The 15,460-nt window shown below is 38.5% G+C and overlaps 2 protein-coding genes across 13 annotated transcripts in view; one reads left to right on the top strand and one right to left on the bottom strand.

The window, feature by feature from the left end:
- Nucleotides 1-15,460, top strand: part of LOC143363127 (uncharacterized) — a 180,816-nt gene that overhangs the window by 46,992 nt on the left and 118,364 nt on the right. The window lies entirely within an intron of this gene.
- Nucleotides 6,758-10,403, bottom strand: LOC143365698 (52 kDa repressor of the inhibitor of the protein kinase-like). Its single transcript, XM_076806104.1, has 3 exons — nucleotides 10,361-10,403; nucleotides 8,148-9,965; nucleotides 6,758-7,956 (listed from the first exon to the last, which is right to left on the bottom strand). Exons 1-3 carry the CDS (start codon nucleotides 10,401-10,403, stop codon nucleotides 7,160-7,162), a joined length of 2,658 nt encoding a protein of 885 aa, XP_076662219.1. The 3' UTR covers nucleotides 6,758-7,159.

Genomic DNA, 15,460 nt, shown 5'->3' with positions numbered 1-15,460 from the left:
GTGAGTCGTCGTCCTCCGCGCGAACAACACCTCTCTTTATGAATCGTCCTCGGGAAAATCGATCGAATCGGTAGCCGGTTCGATTTTCTCGCCCGGATTACCGCGCCTCGCGTCGATATACCGTTGACTTTGACCTCGGCCGATTGTTTACACGGTTTCGTGCTGGCACACAGAACTGAATCACACGGTTTACACAGCTCCTACGACTTCGACGTTTGTCTTTCGTGAAACGCGGGAACGAATTTTCGAATCCTTGCGCCTCCGGTTAATCGGCCGCGCGCGCGCAGCAGACTCGAGGAACGAAAAATATTTGTTTAACGTCAGACTATGCCGACTAGGCTGATTTATTACACGCAAAGCAGCTCGAATACCGTAATCTCTTACGTAATTACCGTATTACGAGGGACATCTGTGCGCGACATACCTCTGCATACGACGAATTGTCGTCGAGTTTCTGCCCGAACTAGTTGTGAATCTTTCACTCTGAGAGTTTACAGTTGTTCTGGACGTAATTGGTCAACGATTATTTTACGAAAGCGAGATTTCTTGTTTACACGTGGTTGTATAATTGCTGTGTGCTCCTAATTACTTCTCAACGCCACTAGAAAGTATCTTTTGTTGTTATGTTTATTTGGCGGGAGTGAAAAGGATGGTCTTCTGGGAAAGTTGATTTTGTCGTAATGGGATATCTGTTTTTCACATAGCTAGACTTGATAGGTGTTCTTGTAGAAAAATGTCTTGCCTCCTCGTTACTAGACTGCGGATTTTCATGCAAATTAAAAATTGTCTAGCCATTTAGGAATTCCCTTTTTTGTTTTAATAATTTTAGAACGGTGAGAGTATTACGTTAACACACTTAAATTATTCTAATCTTTTTATTGCTTTTCTGTACACTCATTTTTGTCATGAATGCATAAAACCTGTTGTTTATTAATTACTTACATTTTATAATTGATGCAGTGAAAACTTATATAGTTATGTTTCTATCGTTTAATCAATGGTTCATTGATGTTTACGTAGTAAATTAACATTTTATGAAGATAGTTTATAAAAACAAAAGTCACAGACGAACATACGTTATGTAATAAATATCTTATTTGATCGAAACTACAACAGAAAGAAGAGCGTGTTGCAATACACGTGCCCGAGATACGGAAAATCGTTATCTAAATAAATATTCTCGAATAAATGATACATTATATGAAACCAGATACTCATGCTTCATGGCATAAACATTCCACTCATTTCAAGTACAAGATATTTCTTACGAAACATATAACTTCTTATCGTATAATTATTACTTCGTTAAAACGATGCCTGACATTTGCTCACTATTACATAATTTATTAGATCGTGGATCGATTATGTATGGATAATCTCTTCAAACGTATAAAACACTACTAGATTCATTTTACCGCGAAGAATCCTGTAGTAGAACAGAACAATGTTCCCTTTTAGGTTGTTTTTATGAGAGAATCTATCACAATGAAAGATTCATATTCATTCGTTCACAACTTGTAACAACCTCGTAACAACCACCTAATAATTAGACTATGGACGTGATGCAGTTAAAATATAACAAGACCGGTATAATAAATGAAACCGCATTAGTCGAGACGAAGATAACACTTTGAATAATAATTTTGTATAAAAATCTGTAGTCTGCTACCAACGAATATCGTCGCTCGCTCAAGATTTTCGCGCATTGATCAATTTGCGGAACGGAGTTTCTCGAGTTTCGTACAGAAACATTTGTTCCGCGAAGCAAACAGTGGAAAACTACGAAATCGGTTGAAAAATACCGTTGTGAAAACAGTCGGCGTGTTCCCTTCGTTTGTTATTTCTAACGTGGATCGGTTGAAGCGCAATTACCGGCTCAATTTTCGCATTCACGGTTCCGCGAACGTTTCGTTTAAATTCGGAACAATTTGCCCGCGCCGTGTTTCGATTCGCCGACCGGAAGCCGAGAATCACCGACGGTTGTGCCCGGCCGTCGTCTCCTCGGGTTCGGATCGTTCTATCCGCGATTCGTAAACAAACGGGGCCTTTCTAGACGCCCGTGAATCTGTTCCGTGGTATGTTTCTCTTCGGCGACTGGAAGCAACGAGGTCAGTGATACCGGGGATAGGAGGGTTTCGTAATGGCGGCCGGAGTCGACGGACACAGCTGCCAGTCCTGCTGCGCTCTTTCCACCCACTCCCTCGATCATCCCATTCGGTTTTATTCGCCGACGCTTCTTAATTCCGCTTTCATCGGCGACCCACGTCTCGCCCACTGGGAACAATCGGTGTTTCACTGACCAAAAATGTAGAACTTGTAACACGTTGACCCCTAGGACTCGACATCGATACGCTGCGCAGTGCGTTTAGACCTTCGGTAGCGTGTAAATTTACGTTGTTAATTTGATCTCAAGAAACTGGAAATAACAGACATCAAAATAACTAGTACATATATCTCCGATAACATACTCTATACGGAGATAATGAAAAGTTTTTCACTTTTATAAAACAAACATACTAGCACAATTGGTAAATGAATTTTAATAGAAATTTTGCAGGTGAAGCATCCGGGCATACTTGTTTATTGGTTTTAACACTAGAACCACCGACAGTTGAGACGTACACTAACGAGCAAAACTGAGTCTACACTATTTGAAGCAACATAACTTAATTTAAAAATTAGATCAAACGACTTGAATCTTATTGAGAAGTTAGAAGGATTAAGTAGTTTATTAGACGAGGTGTAACATATTTTTGAACAAAATTTGAATTGGTCGGAATCGCAAAAGAAATAGTAAAAGTTGGTTTTTTAGCTCTTTTTATCTGAGCCTGTATTGAAAATTTAAAAAATGTGTTTGATTCGCTTGAATAAATTATATCCATGCTGAAAATTTCACCGATATTGGTTAATTCGTTTACGAGTTATAAACGCTTAAAAGTGGAAAAATTGCCGTTTTTTTCACGATTTTCGACTTAAAATCGCACTTTTAATCCTTTTGTAGTGTAGACTCTGTTTTGCTCGTTAGTGTAGCTATCTCTACCAAAACCAAAAGGAACAAAAGGAACTACATGTTCTGAGATCATCAAAAACTATATAATAACTATATTTTTAATAAGAATATTAAAATAAATTTGCATTGGTAAATATAAGAATTATAATATAATAATATAATAATAATAACAAACGTAATAGAATAAATAAAATACAATTATAACTTAAATCATTAGGTACAAAAGTTATCATTCGTCACAGTTCTTACAAACGTACAGTTTCTTCTGTGTGCATTTTCCGCATACATATTGTTCACAAAGATTGCAAATGGTGGTAGTCTTATTATTATTATTACAGTACCCTATCCGACACCATTTGCGCGAATAAGGTGAGTTCTTTGACGTACTTTGGATGTCGGATGCTCTTTGTTCTATCCGCTAATTGAAACGTAAAATCTTTTCTGGATATCTGCTCACCTGTGGTTTCCTTATACAAAATCTAGGCATTTATGCCAGCTAAATCTAAAATATTAAAAAATACTTGAAGTGGCCATCTTCTTGATCCCGACTTCGCGCTATATTTTTTTGCCATTTGGTCTGCTATATCTACCTCAAATTTTGTTTTATTCTAAAATTCAACCGTTTGCCCTTTTTCACCGGTTGGCCCTTTTCGCTTTTTCCAATTTTGACGGTTTTATGTTTTGAGCTCGGGATAAAAACTTTCTTCTTCTTCTTCGGCTTACTTTTATAAATTGTGAGTGTAATCTCATTTGATCGATACAGCAGCGACGAAAAGCGAGCCATGGTATCCTTCTTCGTTTTACAAATTTTTGTGAGTTCTCTTTTGTTTCCGCGTATTGTGCCAACCAGTGTGGTTCTTTTGGCTAATAATTTATATGTCAGCGACAAGCTTGTAAAAAAATTGTCGGTTGTTATGGTCCTTCCCTTCATACTATACGGTTCAATAAGTTCACACCAGTCAAATTGACTGGTACCGGTATAAGTAGCCATGATAAAAAATTACTTTTATTTTAAACGAATGAAACAAAATTAAAGTTTATTATATTATTCCTTTAGCTATCTTTGCAAAAGTCATTACATCATTGCGGAGAAAAAATATAACATAAAGCAGGAATTTTAAAATAAAGTTGTCAAACCAGTCATTTCGACTGGTGTGGTAGTTCTAGTGTTAATATCTAGAATGCTTTAGGCAAAATAAAAATCTTTCGAAACGATTGCGGGCAGCAGCAGTTAAATAAAACATCTGTTTACATTGAAAACCTAACAATACTCTTAGATTTTTAAAATTTTTTATTGTTATATAGTTGAGCCAGCCAATTTCTTCTTAAATGCATAAAAATCCACTGTCCGATAATTACCTTTGTAATAGATACCTAGAAAAACTTTCATGAAGGTTTTAAATAGCAATATGAAAGTTGAATTTTTTATTTTCATGCATCCTCGACGCACTGTGTGTTGTACCGACTCTGAAATCTTTGCACTCGTTAACATTGAACATTTTTCTTTCGACAAAGTGAATAATACGATCCTCTTGAAAACCTCGAGAAACAAACTGTTGGCCACTGAATTCGTTTAATTCCCATCGTGCGACGATTTGCTCGCGGAAATCTGTGAGCCATTTGTACTGCTCCCGCTTCTCCCCCCATAGCGTCGCGTGCCCGCGTGTCTAATTCCTCTCTAATCAGGTTTCGCGCTCATCCAATCGATAGGATTTCACTCTCGTTTCGTACCCGTACGATCGCCCCGAATCGTTTCTCTTCTCCTCTCTTTTTTTCTCTTTCTCTCTTGTCTCGCTCTCTTTCTTTTCCCCTCCGCCACGATCCACTTCACTTCTCTTAATCAAATTTCACTTTCGCCCCGTTCCCGGCCGTTTCGACGTAATTCGACCTAATTGCATTCGGTAACGGCGAACACTGTCGTTCACTCTTTATTTATCGTGCCCCCCGTCGGTTCCCTAACTTCTTGTTTCCCTCTCACTCACGCCCACTATGAAAACCCAGCCTACTCCGATTAGCGTTTACGACCTTTCGAATAGCCCTGCCTTCCATTCGCAGCCGGCGGTCTCGGTTTCGAACTCCTTGGTATCCATATTGATGACTCTTTTATACCGGGTGAACCATCTAACGTGGCGACCTCAATTATGTTCGTTATTAGTGGACAAATTTGAAAGACCTGCAACGCAATGACTGGACTGCGGACGTTCATGCAAAATAAAAATTAATTTTGTTTATTCATCGAGTCATCAGCTATTAGGTCGCACCAACAATTGTCACAAAGTTTATGTTTAGTATTGTTCAATAACACGAGCATATAGAAACAACGTGATCATCTGTTCTCGTTAACGGTTCGTTAGTTCCGAAGCTTCCTTCTACATAGCCACGCAATTTTTGCTTTCTTAAAAAACTCGATTGAATTTGCATTGTGTACTTTAGTCGACGCGAAACGAACTTTCAAGACAATCCAATGGTGCACATCAGCTAGGGTAAGGGACCCAATTACTGTAGGAATGTCAATTAATGTGCCTATATTAATTATACGTATTTTTAAAGCATAACGAATATTGAAAAAGAGATATTAAATTTTTTTGTTAATTGGCACAGTGATTGGCATCCCTACAGTAATTGGGTCTCTTACCCTTGTATACATTGACTCTGCAATTTGCTCGAGTCTATGGGTCAGCGTTACGATGAAACGGGCTACTAGACATTCACAACACAAAGTGGCGACGCGTCACAATATTATGCGGTCCATCCGTCGACCGTCAATATTCATCCGACTTTTTGCTGTCAATTAATCTTAATCTCGATTACGACCCTCTCGTTAACGATTCATTCCCTTCTGCTTCGATCAACTCCCCAGTGCCCTGGTTAGGATGTTGTTTGCGCGGAAAGAGGGATTTTGGGGGAACGGATCCTTTCGCTCTCACTTTTTCTAAAGTCGCATCTCCATCTGGCATTTATTGCGAGTGAAGACGCTATCCTACGATCGGACGCGTTTCTCGGAACGGGACAGCCATATCCGATCCTATCTCATTTCGTTTTTTACAAACATTTGTTTTATCGCGCGACGTTTCGCCGAATCAGCTCCGCCTGTTCCACGCCCGGGACCCTCTTCGTTCGCCATTTCACTGCGAGCAGATCCCTTAGGGCGATAAATTTTCTACGCGGACTGCTTCTGTGAGAGAAATGGATTTTTTCTTTGACTTTTTTTTAGCCTTTTCAGTCTTTCTCTTGGTGGGTTCTTCTTTCAACAAAAGCTCTTTGTAAAACGCTTTCGCTTTGGATTTGCCGATCAAAGGCGGCCGATTCTTTTGGAAGTTCATATTTGTTGTTCGCAATATTAAAAATGTACTCTCGTAGTACAGTAAAGTACTGATCTTTGTAAGCCGAACGAAGCTACACGATCTTAGTCAGTTCGCCTATCCCTTCCACTGGGGTGGGGTGGGGGGGGGGCATACTTCGCGAGGGGCCGCGAAACTCGAGCTGTTTCGGTCGTCGAGCAATCTAAAGTATAAACATGCCGTGTAATTCGACACCGGGTTGGGTATATCGGTGTGAACCATTACCAAACCAATTACCAAACTTCTTTGTTTTTCATTATTTTGTAATGGGACTTTCTCCAACTTATTCGTGGCATTTTTCTGATTAAAATGATACTAAACACGATACAATTTGAACAATATTTAGTGGTTTAATTGACGGTATGAAAAACGTAGCCCTACGCGATCTATGTCAGACAAGGGCGGATCCAGCTTTGGCGCCAGGGGGGGGTCACATAGTCGTGGTCAAGTCAAGAACTTATAATTTAATTTTGATAACAATAGATACAAGTAAAAAGTAGGTATTTTATTAATGTACGTAAGTACTGTACTTAAAAATATTTATTCTTTATTGTACACTTGAAAAACTTAACACATAATAACTTGTACATATACACGTACATATTGCCATCTTCTCTTGAAGACATTCAGAGAAGCACTATCACGCACGGAATGAGGCAGCCTATTTATATTCCATAACCGTGGTGAATGATTTGTCATAACAGCTAGAGGTATGTCGAGGGGTATGACGCAAAACTCCGCAAAAGTGAAGAGGTGGTACGACAAGGGTTTCCAACAAACAAAATAGAAACAGACAAAATACATATATTTAAATAACAAAATCAATTTTTCTTTTACGTCTTCTCCCGAAACGCGTTATTACGTCATTTACGTCAATGGGTACGTTTTTATGAATGTGGAGAAGTGCCAGTCCGGTTAGGCGATCTTCAACCATTGAAGATCTTAGCCACGATTTAATTCTGCGCAACGTAGAGAAAGACCTTTCTGCTGTCGCTACACTGACAGGTAGTGTAGCCATAATACATAAAAATTTTCTTATATTAGGATACATATCGATGTCACAATTTAAAATAAGATCAGAAATCGACTGCGGTATGTCCTGGCTCCGCTGCCACGCCTGCCACTTCACCATCCACAGCCGATATTCATTTACAATGACAGAAAATGGAGTGTTATCTAGTAATAATGTATAGTCGGTAGCTAGTTGTTTCACAGTTTCAATGTCTTCATTACTACATTCGCTTTTTGGCATGAAAACGCTTAGCTGAAACAAATTAAGTACATCAGGAGACAGGCGGTCCTGGAGATCACTTATTATTGAATCTAGAAGAGGGATGTATATAGCTCTGCGGAAATACTCTTCAGCAGATTGAGCAGGTTGGTTATTGGCCCTATGTATTTGTTTTGATACTATTCTGGGGCATTTAATTTCTACATCTAGCTGCTCAGCTACTTCTTTAGCCTCTTCAAAAAGCTGTCGGTAGATTACGTCCACATTTTCTCTTTTATTTTGTAAAACACTTAAAGTATCATTAATAGCGTCCGTAGCTTTTTTTAAATCAATTGAGTTCGATTGCAGTATTCTGCTTAAAGATACAGTAGTACCTGAAAAATAAAAAGTAAGTGACTGTGACTGTAGTGCATAAACTAAGAATTTATAACTTAATATAAACGGTATGTACTCGTAGCATAAAATATTAACAAAACAACAACATAATTTTAAAGTAGGTTTAGTATACTCGTATAAGTTCATTTGCCAAACAATAAGAAATAAAATAATTTAGGGAAGTACCCACCTAATACATCACTTAAACAGATGGAGGATATAATAAAGTCAGAACTGCGCAATGTTTGCAGCAAGCAATGCGCATCATTGGCAGTTTTATTGTCTTGCCAAGCAGAAATCTTCTCCAAAGCGCTACAAATTTTGACTAAGTTGTCTCCTTGAAATTGAAGATGCCCATCATGCCTCTCTACCCAACGTGTCTCACAAATACCTTGCATGGCAGCTCCGAGTTCTATTTTAAAAATTTCATGCCTCTTAGCGGATGCATTGGCAAATGCCACAACTTTTCTCATTGTGCCAGATGTATTGCGACAGGAAACTACTTTGGATGATCTTGCCAATGAGTTATTGAGCACATGGTTGTTGCACGGGCAACGTTTAGCATGAATGGCTATTTTCATCAATTCTTGCACTGCACCTTTTGTATCTGATGCCATAACCGAGCAGCTGTCAGTTCCAATACCCACACACCAAGATAAATCTAAGTTAAATTTGGTACACAGATTTTCAACGATTTTCGCCAAAGCTACACCTGTCAATCGAGGCTCTATGTCACCTGAATTGTTGTCTTCACGTCTAAGAACATCGTAGGTATCACAAAAAGTCACAAAATGTTCCTTAATAACGCCATCATGCAAATATCGGAATGATAGGCTCAGCTGTGAGATATGTGATATATCTGTTGTTTCATCGAACAAAATTGAAAAATATTTAGCTTCCCGCACATTCTGTAAAATGTTTTCCTGGATGATTTCTGCGCAAACATCTATCAACTCATTTTGTACAGTCTTGCTGATGTACGTGGCGTTGGATTTTGAAGATTCTAAATGTTGCTGCAATGCAATATCGCCAGAATCAATACGGAATTTTAAAAGGGCTCTAAAATTCCCTTCATCGGCTACTACGCTGTCATAGTTCAGCAATTTACCATCGTCGCGATGGCCACGTAACGATATATTTTGATGGCCACAAAATATTATAGTTTTTACGATTGGTCGCAAACGTTCTCTATTTTCATTTATTTGTTTCAGTCTTTGACTATTTACTTGGTTCATTATGTTAATTTCCGGTTTATGAAAACTCAATAAAAAGTTCTTCCCTGCTTGGACAGCTAATTCGTGGTATTTGTTTCGCTGGTGTGTTAGCAGAAGACCATTTTCACCTAGCAAATTACCGAAAGCTTTTAATGGTTCTTTTACGAGTCGACATAAAGGTGTTTTTGTCTGTACACCACCTCCAGGAGCTACGACAAACAAAGCACAGTACTTGCAGTAAAGACCCTGGTCTTTATGCGACAAAACAAGCCAGTGAAACTTGTCAAGGTGAGACTTCTGAGCATATTTTTTTGTTTGTTTTCCTTTTTTATTAACAACACAATGCGGAAAAGTATAATTAGGGGGAGGCTGCCAATGCTTTTCAAGCAACATAGCTTTAGTTGAATCATTTATATTTTCCCCTATATAACAAGCAATATCTGAAGCAAACTTTGGTTGAGAAAGTGAAGTCTTTATCTGATCAGAATCAGAAGTCGATGTACATATTGTAGGCTGAATATCGTTAGTAACAGGAGAGCATGTTTTTTCTTCATCTATGGTTAATGTAGGCAATGTAGCTGTAGAAGCAGAAGCATCGGCAATACAATTATTTTCATCTGTAGTTGTTGTAGGTGAATTTTTCGAGTAAGCAATCTCAAGCCTTGGTTTCTTTGGGAAAAATGAATCTATTTTTTTTAATGAATGTTTCAATCCACCACTACCATCTCCTTTTCCCTTAGAATCACCCTGCAAGCAAATCCATGCAAATTTCACACCCCACAACAGACAACAGACTGTTGCAAATACATATTAAATATATATTCGCTATAGTACAGGCTGGTGGCGCAGGCGCATTACCTCACAAACAAAGCAAAACCATGCAAATTTCACACCCCACATCAGACAACAAACTTTTGTAAACATATGAGTTATAAGTACATAAAAACATAATAATATAGGTAGTTTTACAGAAACTGATTACTTACCATTTCTTGAAATTAATGAATTTGCAGCTACAATTTTTAAGAATACTTATAAAGGTGTAGGAATAACTAAAAATTAACCGAACACGTCTTTCGCTTTCAGCCACGCTATAAAGACTGACTGTCGCCCGTTGACCGTCGCGGGTCGCCGGCACAGGGCCACCTTCTTTTGTTTATTACAAACTCCGATCGTCTTTTTATCTCACCGGTCCGCCGGCCGTGGTGCGGTCCTAGGCGACCGGGTTTCATATTTTTTTTTTTTTTTTTTTATGTAATTACATAAAATCTGTATGGTGACAAAATATATAAATAAAATCATTATGTTCAATTAGTGGTCCACCAAAGTCCTGGAACCAGCTCAGGGGGTGGTCATGACCCCCATGACCACCCCCCTGGATCCGCCGTTGATGTCAGAGCATGGACCCGAGGATTGGGCTTAGATCAACAATTTACAGTTATACTAGTGTAGGATCTCAGGAAAAATGAGGGCACCGCCGCCGCGGGAATCGAACCCCGGCCTCACTGGTGGTAGCCGATCTCCTACATACTTTTGATCTGGGGGTCCTGATCCCACACTAGTATATTAACACTAAACCTACCGAGCCTTAAAAGTAACTGATACATGTTGTCTTATACAAATGACGAGATTGAATTTATTTGGATTTTGTGCGATTCGTATTATAATACATGCTGTACTAAATATATTTATTTAATCATTTCCGACACAAAATATCTTTATAATTTCAGTAAGTATCAAAGAAATTCAGGAACCGGTCAGTTTGACCGGCGGTGGTAGGTTTAGTGTTAAAAATAGTTACATACATTTTATGTAGAACATTTATGTATGTAACGTAAATTTAAATATCCTATTTGATCGACGTCTCCCATGTTCTGTAAAATCCACAGTCAGGGTTTCGATGTGTTTCCTTGTGAAGAAAGAAACAATTTTATCAATAGTTTCGAAAGTCGCTATTGCAATACATCAAATACACGGGGATTTAAATTATCGTACAGGCATCGCAGAAGAGTTTATTGTAGAAAAATCATTTCATTGGCGATGATCCCGCCACTGTTTCGCACGACGGTTTGTCCCACGGGAGTATAAAATCCGTAGTTCACCGATAACGAATGATTAATAACGCTTCTATCTCCCCCCCGGGACACGGTCCGTGACACACAGATGCGTTCGAGTTCCACAATTCTTCGTTTATTTAACAAAACGCCAAATACGACGAGTCCGATATCCCACGGTTGTTTACTTGCACGACGACGGGCGTGTTAGGCTTGATGAATCATCGCAAGCTGCGGGCATTGTAATTTAAGAACTCGTCGCATTTGCAACGACCTTTGGCGCGTTTGTCGTTCTGGAATCACTGGGCACACTTCGCTCGAAAAATCGTGGCCATTTAAAAACGAACCACACTATCGCGTACAAATGTTTGATCATTGATTGCGTTTGCGGTGTTCGAAAGAAATAGACAAAATAAATGTTTACGACGCGACAGTTTATTCTTCTACAATTTTTTGACTTATTTTCCACGGAATCATAAAGTCATTTCCAATCTCATTTAGGAGAAATGTTCTTCATTGTTCATAATATAAGTGACTAAACATTTCTCAGCTATGGTAGATGAAATATAGATAAATTTCAGTAATGTAAATCCTTGATAACATTTTTATAACAGTTCACGTTATAACAGCGCGATTTCTACGATTTTTAATCGTCATAGCAAAGTGAATAAATCTTAAAATTCACTAATAATATAAAAAATTAACTAAAATGTACCTTGATAGAATTTTGTTAGTATAAAATTTATTGGTAGTTCTTGTATTTATGAAATCTTCTAATGCAGGTTTTGTGTGTTTTCGACAAAATTGAGCAGGTAAAGTTTATTTAAAAATATGTACTTCAAATATCGGTACTTTATCAAAGTTATGAAGAAAAGGAGGACATATATTACGGATTTATTTTGCATAAAGACTACAGGTTGGTGTATGTTATTTTTTAGTAACTGTAACATTAAATAATTAGTCCATTGAAATCTTTAAGCAAGTGAACAATCTTTTTAAAAGATTCCACAATATCGAAGCACACAAATGATTCAGCGAACAGGGATTGTGAAATTAAGATTTCTATCAGTGCAAGAACTCCTTTAAGATTATCGCTTTTCATACATAGATCATTAGATCATACATGGATCGTCATTATAGAAATTAATGTTCGAGTTCAGAAAAAGAATTGTGTCACCCCCAAACGACCGCTGTGGCACTGAATGTGTTAATTGAGAGTTTGAAGATTTTCTCGACAAAAGCATCAGAAAATGGGCCACGTTCCAGTAATAATAATTCCCGAGGACTCCCCTCCGTTTTCATTCGAGGCAACGTGTCCGTATATTTAGAGGTGTGACTTCAACGCTGGATTTTATCGAGCTGTTAAGCAATCGTGACGTGTCGGTGTCTGTAATTCTAACGAGCCGAGTGTAATATCACTAATAACATTACATCATTTTCTGTAACAGTGCAATCATAGTATGCTTGCGATTTTGTCATTTCTTTTAATCGTTCCTGTATCGGGTGCTCGGAAAGATTGTGCATTCTTCTGTTGACCAGTGTCAATTTCTATTGACAAACCCGTTTAACCATGCTTCTTTCTCATTTTTAAAATTGTTGTTCAGGGTCGAGGAAGATTTATGTGGAAGAAATATGTTCTTAAGGTTCTTGTCAAGTTTCTTACTTAAGGTCACATTCCCTTCTCTCCTTCATTACGTTCTTATTATTAACCGTTTGCGGTTTATTAGCGCGATAACGCTTGTCTTAATCGATTGCGAAGATAAGCCAAGCGGCGCGATGGCGCTCGTCTGAGAAGATAACAATGAAATACAAAATGTGTTGTATTGTTAGCATTAAAAAAAAAAAACAGCAATGTCATGTAAAGATGAGCGCGTTACTTCGACAGTCTGTGTGAGTACACTGTCAGTTGTCCATAGCGTTCAAATGTACTGGGACTTTTCGACACAAAATCTCAACAGCGCGATCGCGCTGCTTGGGAATCAAACGATTAAAATGGGGAGAATAATTCGGCTATCAGTTTGCAATTAACCGTTCCGTTCGATAAATACGGGAACGCGAGTGCTTCTGAGACGTTCGAAAGCATCTCAGCAGAGAAACAGAGCTCTGCAGTTTCCAAAGTGACAGCACGACAGAACTGATACGATTTAAAGCCCCGCATGGATTTCATTTCGCATCTGTAGAAGCGATCAAGCAGGACGTTTAACTTTCGTCCGGGGTGTCGGTGCGAGAGAGAGAGAGAGAGAGAGAGAGAGAGAGAGAGAGAGAGAGAGAGAGAGAGAGAGACTCTGTCGATCTCTTTATGTAACAAGCAGCAGAGGAACAAAACGACCAGGAGAATTCTGGGAGCCGCAAGCTCGGACCACCTCAAATGACTTCCGGACTGGTGCAGGAATGAAATAAGATTAATAAGGTTTCCACCGAGCCCGGTACACCTACATGCATATAGGTGTATATTTAACCATGGGGCTCGTTCATGCACGCATGCCTCGAGTTCGTGGCATCGCGCAAACAAGAAATATAATTCACTGGTTGCCTCTCTGCGGTCAGTATGTAATTCGATTGGAGCTGATAATCTCGTACGGTGTCCTCTTCATGCAAATGCCAACAAGAATGTACACATTCTCTGCTATTTTTTTTTTATACTTTTCCCATTAATTTACATTTCTCCTCTGTCGATTTATATTATTAGACGTACACGATCAGAACGGATGTTGCTTCGAGAATGATCCACGCCGTTGGACACTCTTTATTTCGCACTACGAATTACGTTGCTCGAAGAAACATCGGTCGAAGGTAATATCTCTCATTATAGTACGTAGGTAATTGTTCTGTATGTCTTGCGAAGATACTTTTTTCTTCACTTAAATTGCTGGGTGTACATGGTGTTCTAAAATTAGTGTTTATATTCATAAAGGGTGTGTAATTATTTCCTAGAGTGCGATCTCCTTCAAATTTTAGTTACACATTATTTTTTAAATTGATAAAAAAGATGTTAAGAACCTGTTGTACTTACAATTAGTAACATGGCATACTGTTAGAGAATCTGTTAGAACTGTTATTACTAGTAATCTGTTATTACTGTTAGAATACTGTTTCTAGAAATAGTTTCACTGGTTAAAATTCAAATTTGTATGATCTGAATTTTCCATAGAAACGAATTTGACAACAGCTATTGCTAAATCGTGGATTCTGACACTGGGTTAAAATTGTTTAATAGCTTCGCATTTCTCCAACCCTTGTCTTTGTAAAATAATTTACTAACATGGCGGATCTTCACTTTCTGGGACCATAAATTTTTACCTTTTTTTTTAAATATACTCCCATAGATCTTGACGAGAAAATGCTAAAAATCGATGTTTTAATGCGAGGAATTCACTGGTTTAAAAGTTATGCGTGTTTAAAGACGAGCGATTTTAAGTGTTTTTGACAGACAAGGGCGCCGTCCGTAGAGCGGAGTCGCTGGATGGTAGCACAAATACTGATGATAAAAATACGAAATTAAAAGAAAAAATTGATTTTTCGTTGACCCGTGGTTAGGAAGGAGCTTGTAAAAGGCAATTGGAAATCTTAAGGATATTAAATTCAAATCTTGCTCCAGGAATTTATAAAAGAAAAATTTCAGTCCATTTCGACGAATCGTTTGTTTGCTATACTTTCGTACTGTAAACGACTCGATGCGAAGATAAACGCGAAACACGTTCATCGAAGTCGTGATCGCAACTCTGGTGGTCTTACGATGTTTTTCGATCGCGAGAACACGGGATGTATTTCCAGAGTTCGAAATTACTGCGAGAATTTCGAAAGCTGCCCGACGTAGCCTAATTTTAGAGGAGTTACCCGACGATTCTCCATCATTGTTCCAACTGCGTTTATAAATATGACCTCACGCCATGTCGCGCAAATAAAACTGCACCGAAGACGCCGAGCTATGCGACGTTCCGACGTTTTTCCTTCCGCCAGGTCTCTTGGTTGCGTTCTCTTTTCTTACATATTGAGGATAACTGGTTTCGTAATTCTTGAAGACGTTCTCTTGGACAGTTCATCCACTTTTTCCGTACAACATAATTTATATGTTGACTTTATCACCATTTGTTTTCATTTTCTCCGTGAGCTGCACTTTAATCGAGCATTTATGACAAAATCCATTTTTGATGGATTCCTATACAAAAATCGGTACACGCGTTTCTTTATTTGTGCTATTCATAGTTACGCGGATAGGAGTGATTCACTTGCAT

The sequence above is a fragment of the Halictus rubicundus genome, chromosome 2 (genome assembly GCF_050948215.1).
Source record: "Halictus rubicundus isolate RS-2024b chromosome 2, iyHalRubi1_principal, whole genome shotgun sequence".
In the NCBI taxonomy this organism is placed as follows: domain Eukaryota; kingdom Metazoa; phylum Arthropoda; class Insecta; order Hymenoptera; family Halictidae; genus Halictus; species Halictus rubicundus.
The sequence above is the reverse complement of the archived record's forward strand: the minus strand, read 5'-3'. Positions and strand labels throughout refer to the sequence as shown.